The sequence below is a fragment of the Babylonia areolata genome, chromosome 20, assembly GCF_041734735.1.
Source record: "Babylonia areolata isolate BAREFJ2019XMU chromosome 20, ASM4173473v1, whole genome shotgun sequence".
NCBI classification, from domain to species: domain Eukaryota; kingdom Metazoa; phylum Mollusca; class Gastropoda; order Neogastropoda; family Buccinidae; genus Babylonia; species Babylonia areolata.
In genome coordinates, this window is record NC_134895.1 from 24,486,313 (window position 1) to 24,491,312 (window position 5,000).

Here is a 5,000-nt window from a genome sequence, read left to right on the forward strand (position 1 = left end):
CAAAGACTGAGCGTGTCGGATTGAATAAGGGAGTTTGTTCCAGATGACAGGTCCAATTAAAGAGAAAGTACGTTCCCCATGAAGTTTCTTTCGCCTGTAAGGCATACGAAAAACCGGAGGAACGCAGAGACCGAGACGGAATATAGATCTGTATGAGTTCCTGAAGATAAGGAGGAGCAAAGCCAGGGATGACATTATAACAAATAGTGGCAATCTCGTATATGATTCTGAAAGAAACAGGCAGCCAGTGCAGTTCTACGAGGAGGGGTGAGATGTGGTCACGTCTGCTTGCCTTGAAGACAAGGCGGGCAGCAAAATTCATCACTTTTTGAATTTTTTCAAATTACTTCTGGGGGAGACTTGCTAACAGACTGAGACTGAGACTGATATATTTGATTCATTTAAGGCCATGGCCCGATATGAAAAGGGGCAATACATAGATAAGCACTACATGTCCTCACAAAATTTAAGGTACAAGAGACACTCGCAGGTGAAATGGTTTGAACAGATAAAGCGCCAAACTGCGAAGACATTTTCATTGCTAGAAGCCATCAGTAGACCTAATTGGAACGAACATGGATCTGTATACTTCTTAGGTAAGAATTTCACACGGAGATGATGCAAAGCAGGCCACATCAAAACAAAATGAAGTTCATCTTCAATAGAAACTTTGCACAATGGACATAACAAAGCAGATTTATGTTGTTGTTGTTTTTATTGTTATAGCGAAACTTATGAACATTAATTTCGGTTATACCGAATCTAAATCTGGTCAAGATAAATCGTAAATAACGATCTGAATTCAAAGACAGATATTTCTTCACTAAATGAGTCGAACTATACACTTTAAAAATATATATCAAATCTGTCACTGTACTTAATGTGATTTTCTCAATCTTGCCATCTGCAGTCAATCAGTCGTTGACGGATAATTCGCACAAATGATGTTTCTTCACCCACTCCTTGAATAATCCAAGTATACCCCAAACCAAGTTCAAATGAACATAATCGTACATTATAAACCCAGCTATTTTTTTCCCTTCAAGTCTTAATCATACAACATGTCATACGCTTTTCATGCTTATCTATTATTAGTCATGTTTAGTAATTTTAGCCAATAACTGACACATCTAACTGTAGAGTTAATATAAATAGAATACCTATTCGTCTCACCATAAACTAAATCAGTTGGTGTTCTCATACTAACTCCTAAAAACTTTTTAGCCGTAACAAATGCATTGACTCACAATGTACAATAACTTTTTTTTTTATCTAGTCCCCACAGTTCAGATCCATACTGCACAATGGGTTGTATCTGAGCATAAAAAAGTTTAAGAAAAAAACCCAAAGAATTGCTATCCAATACAAACAATTTCCTTAACACAAATATCAATGCATTCGTTGCTCTGTTAGACCGATCTCTACATGCTGCTACGGGTTGAGAAATGGATTCCAAGGTATTTATAAGCATACACGACAGACAATACAATACTATCAAAAATCCACCTTTCCCTCGCTGCCAAATACCCCCTTTCCTAAATACAATAACATTACTTTTGTTTAAATCAACACGCATCTGCAACTTATTTGCTGCATTTTTCAGGTTGTTTAGTTGTGACTGTAAACCAGCAACGGTTTTTGAGAACAAAACTATATCAGCGGCTATTAACAGAACAAACAGTTCAAAATAACCAGTTTTAAACATAGCGTCATGCCTACTCTTCTCTATTACTTTTATTGCCAATTCATTTATAAACAATGAAATTAAGGTAGGACTGCACACATCCTCTTGTTTCACACCTCTAGTACATATTATTATAATCTGTAAACTTGTCTCTAGATCTAATTCTTGTTTTTACAACATCATACATACTCTTAACACAATTAAATGTTTTTCCTCTAACACCATGTTTAATTAAGACAGGCCATATGTTCCTATTAATAGAATCAACGCCTTTTCAAAATCAATAAAGGCAACATAAAGTTTGCGATTATAAGAAAACTGTTCCTGAATTAAGGCCAAAAGATTAAACATGTGGTCAATTGTTGAATATCCTCGGTTAATACCAGCACAATACTCCCAGTTACATTATTTTCCTTAACAAAGAATTACAGTAATTTAACCGTGAGAGAACAAGGAATGTAACCAGGATCTTTGTCGCGTCAACCTATCTGCACACACACACACACACACACACACACACACACACACACACACACACACACACACACACACACACATATATATATATATATATATATATATATATATATATCGTATGTTGATAGTAAGAACACAATGGCTGTACTCAACTCATTGATGGATTTATGTATGCGTTTGAAAATCAAGGGAAGAAAGTGGATGCTGATATCTATGTCAGTGTTTGGAAGCGCTTAAAGTTTTCCCAAAAATGTCATGTATCAAGTGTGATGTCCAATATCCGACATATATTACTAGTTACATTATTTGCAATCATATAGTGGCTGACACATTTTGAAAAACGAACAAACAAAAAACACACAACCAAATAGATAAAGGTTACTCCATTCATAAAATTAACCAAGAAAACAATAAATCACTTATCATTAAATCAACAGGTTAAGTAATTAATAGATCAATAAACAAACTCGAAAACATTGCATACTTCAAGGTACACAGTATAGAATTATACTTCCCCCCCCTCCCCCCCCCCCCCCCTTGCAATGAAGGTTATGTTGTTGCCTTCAATATCATCACCATGACAATTTCTCTGTGACAAGTTGCATAGTACACAAGCATGGTAATAATTAGCAAGGGTAATTTCATACAAAAAACCAAAAAAAACAAAAACAAAACACAAAAACAAATCCACTTATAATGTGACACCCTGATTCCCAACTAGCTGCACACATTTGACAGTCAGATAACATAGTTCACCTGAGACATCATAGAGCTACAACTGCCCCATTGCTACATAAGTTAACATATGGTGAATGGTTTCTTTTGCCACATCTCCACTGGCTCCCTGTCTCACACCGAATAAAGTACAAGATCAGAACTCTATGTTATAATGCATTCACAAAACTGCCCCTTCCTATCTCTGCGGCTGCCTTTACTCCATCTCGCTCACTGCGATCGGCTTCGGATCCACTCTGTTTACGCATACCCAGATTCAAACACTCGACTGTTGGCCGCCGTTCTTTCTCTGTTTCTGGACCTTGCGATTGGAATGAACTTCCTTTTTCGCTTCGTCAAGCCTCCACACTCAGCTCTTTCAAGTCTGGCCTTAAAACCCACCTCTTCCCAAAATAGCCTCCCTTGCCTGCCCTTCCTTGTCTTTAGTTTCTACAGTTTTAGAGTTATGCATGCGTGTGAATGACTGGTGCGAAAGCGCATTGATTTGTCTCTGCACAAGATCCAGCGCTATATAAATACCATTATTATTATTATTATTATTATTATTATTATTATACAATAAACATAATTCTTTTTTTAACTAATTAATTATGTCAAACTATCATGAAACAATAGCGCAAATACATGACAATTAATTATGTCAAGTTATCATGAAACAATAGTGCAAATACATGACAATTAATTATGTCAAGTTATCATGAAACAATAGTGCAAATACATATCATTTGTTGGGCACTGCTTCTTTTTGCAAAATAAATAGTATCCAAAAAGAAAAGGAAATGGAGTCAGGGGTTTTCAGTAAGCAGGTTTTTGTAACAACACCAGATGGCAGAGAATTCATTTATCTAAAATTTATACTTGCTATGTGCTTTTCTATTTTGTATCTATAGGTAAGTAGTATTCTAAATATAATCAAGTCAGGCTGACTGTTATCCCGCTTACACTTATAAATGTAGGATTTAGCTACCAGAATAATAAAATCAAATACCACATCAGTTTTGATGTTCCCACCACATCCAAACAAAACCAGGTTTTCAGTTAATCTGAAATTTTTATGTTAATTCACAAGTTTCATAAAACATAAGCTGAATACGTTTCCAAAAACACTGCGTAATTTGGCATTTCCAAAACATATGATCAATACTGTTGTTGTTTTTTCAGTATTACAAAAAATACAGTTATTGTCATTCATTATTCCCACTTCTTTAAGGATTATATTTGTTGCCAAAATTCTATGAATTATTCTAATATGAAGCCTTTTTAAATTGATATCTTTAATTTGTTTTGTTTTAAGGAAGCATTCTTTCCATTTGATTTCTTGTAGTAACTTTTCTTCCCACTTCCTACAACATTTAGGCTCTGGTCCACTATCACACATAATGTTGTAATACAGTTGTGTTCCTTTTTTTTAACAGAATGTAGTGTTTGCAATGCAGCATTTTTCTCTGCTATGGTATTAACATTTATAGGTATGTTACACTTTCACATGAAATTTTTAACTGACATTTTTATTCCAGTAAAGGTCACAAAATCAATTGTTAAATCATATGTTTGTCTAAATTCTGTAAAAGATAAAAATTGTCTACTCTCTCCAATAAAGTCAGCAACTTTTCAAATACCCTTTCCAATCCAATTTTTGTAAGACAGAATACTATGGCCAACTATTATTCTTTCGTTAAAGAGAATTTCTTCAGCAAGCATCTGAATAGGATTCTGTATTTCAGTTTTATAATGAAATTTATCATATGCATTAAGAACTCCTATCAAAATTTATGTTCCATATTATCAATAAAATAATAATTCTCGAATGCTATATTTTTCCATTTATGGTTTGTCTGTTTAATTTTTCTAAGCCATGTTAGTTTTAAGGAGTGCAAATATGTTTTCAATTCAGGAGTATAGAATTATACTTTGCTTTCCCTATGAAAAAATTCAGCTCAATGTGTCCAGTGAACACTGTCAGCTCAGCGCTTCCCGTGACCACCACACGATTAAAGCTTCGTTCCCAAGAAAAAGAACACAACCACCGCGTCATTAAATCATTTTACCTGCGGGCCTGGCGAATGGAGAAGGAACTGTTGCTGGACAACAAGGCCACAATTGT

The 5,000-nt window shown here is 34.8% G+C and overlaps 1 protein-coding gene across 1 annotated transcript in view; it reads right to left on the reverse strand.

The window, feature by feature from the left end:
* Positions 1 to 5,000, reverse strand: part of LOC143294865 (selenoprotein P-like) — a 7,915-nt gene that overhangs the window by 2,749 nt on the left and 166 nt on the right. Inside the window, exon 1 of the mRNA XM_076606382.1 lies at positions 4,945 to 5,000. This exon is cut by the window's right edge and continues 166 nt beyond it. Within this exon, the coding sequence (XP_076462497.1) occupies positions 4,945 to 5,000 (56 nt within the window). The remainder of the gene's footprint in view (positions 1 to 4,944) is intronic.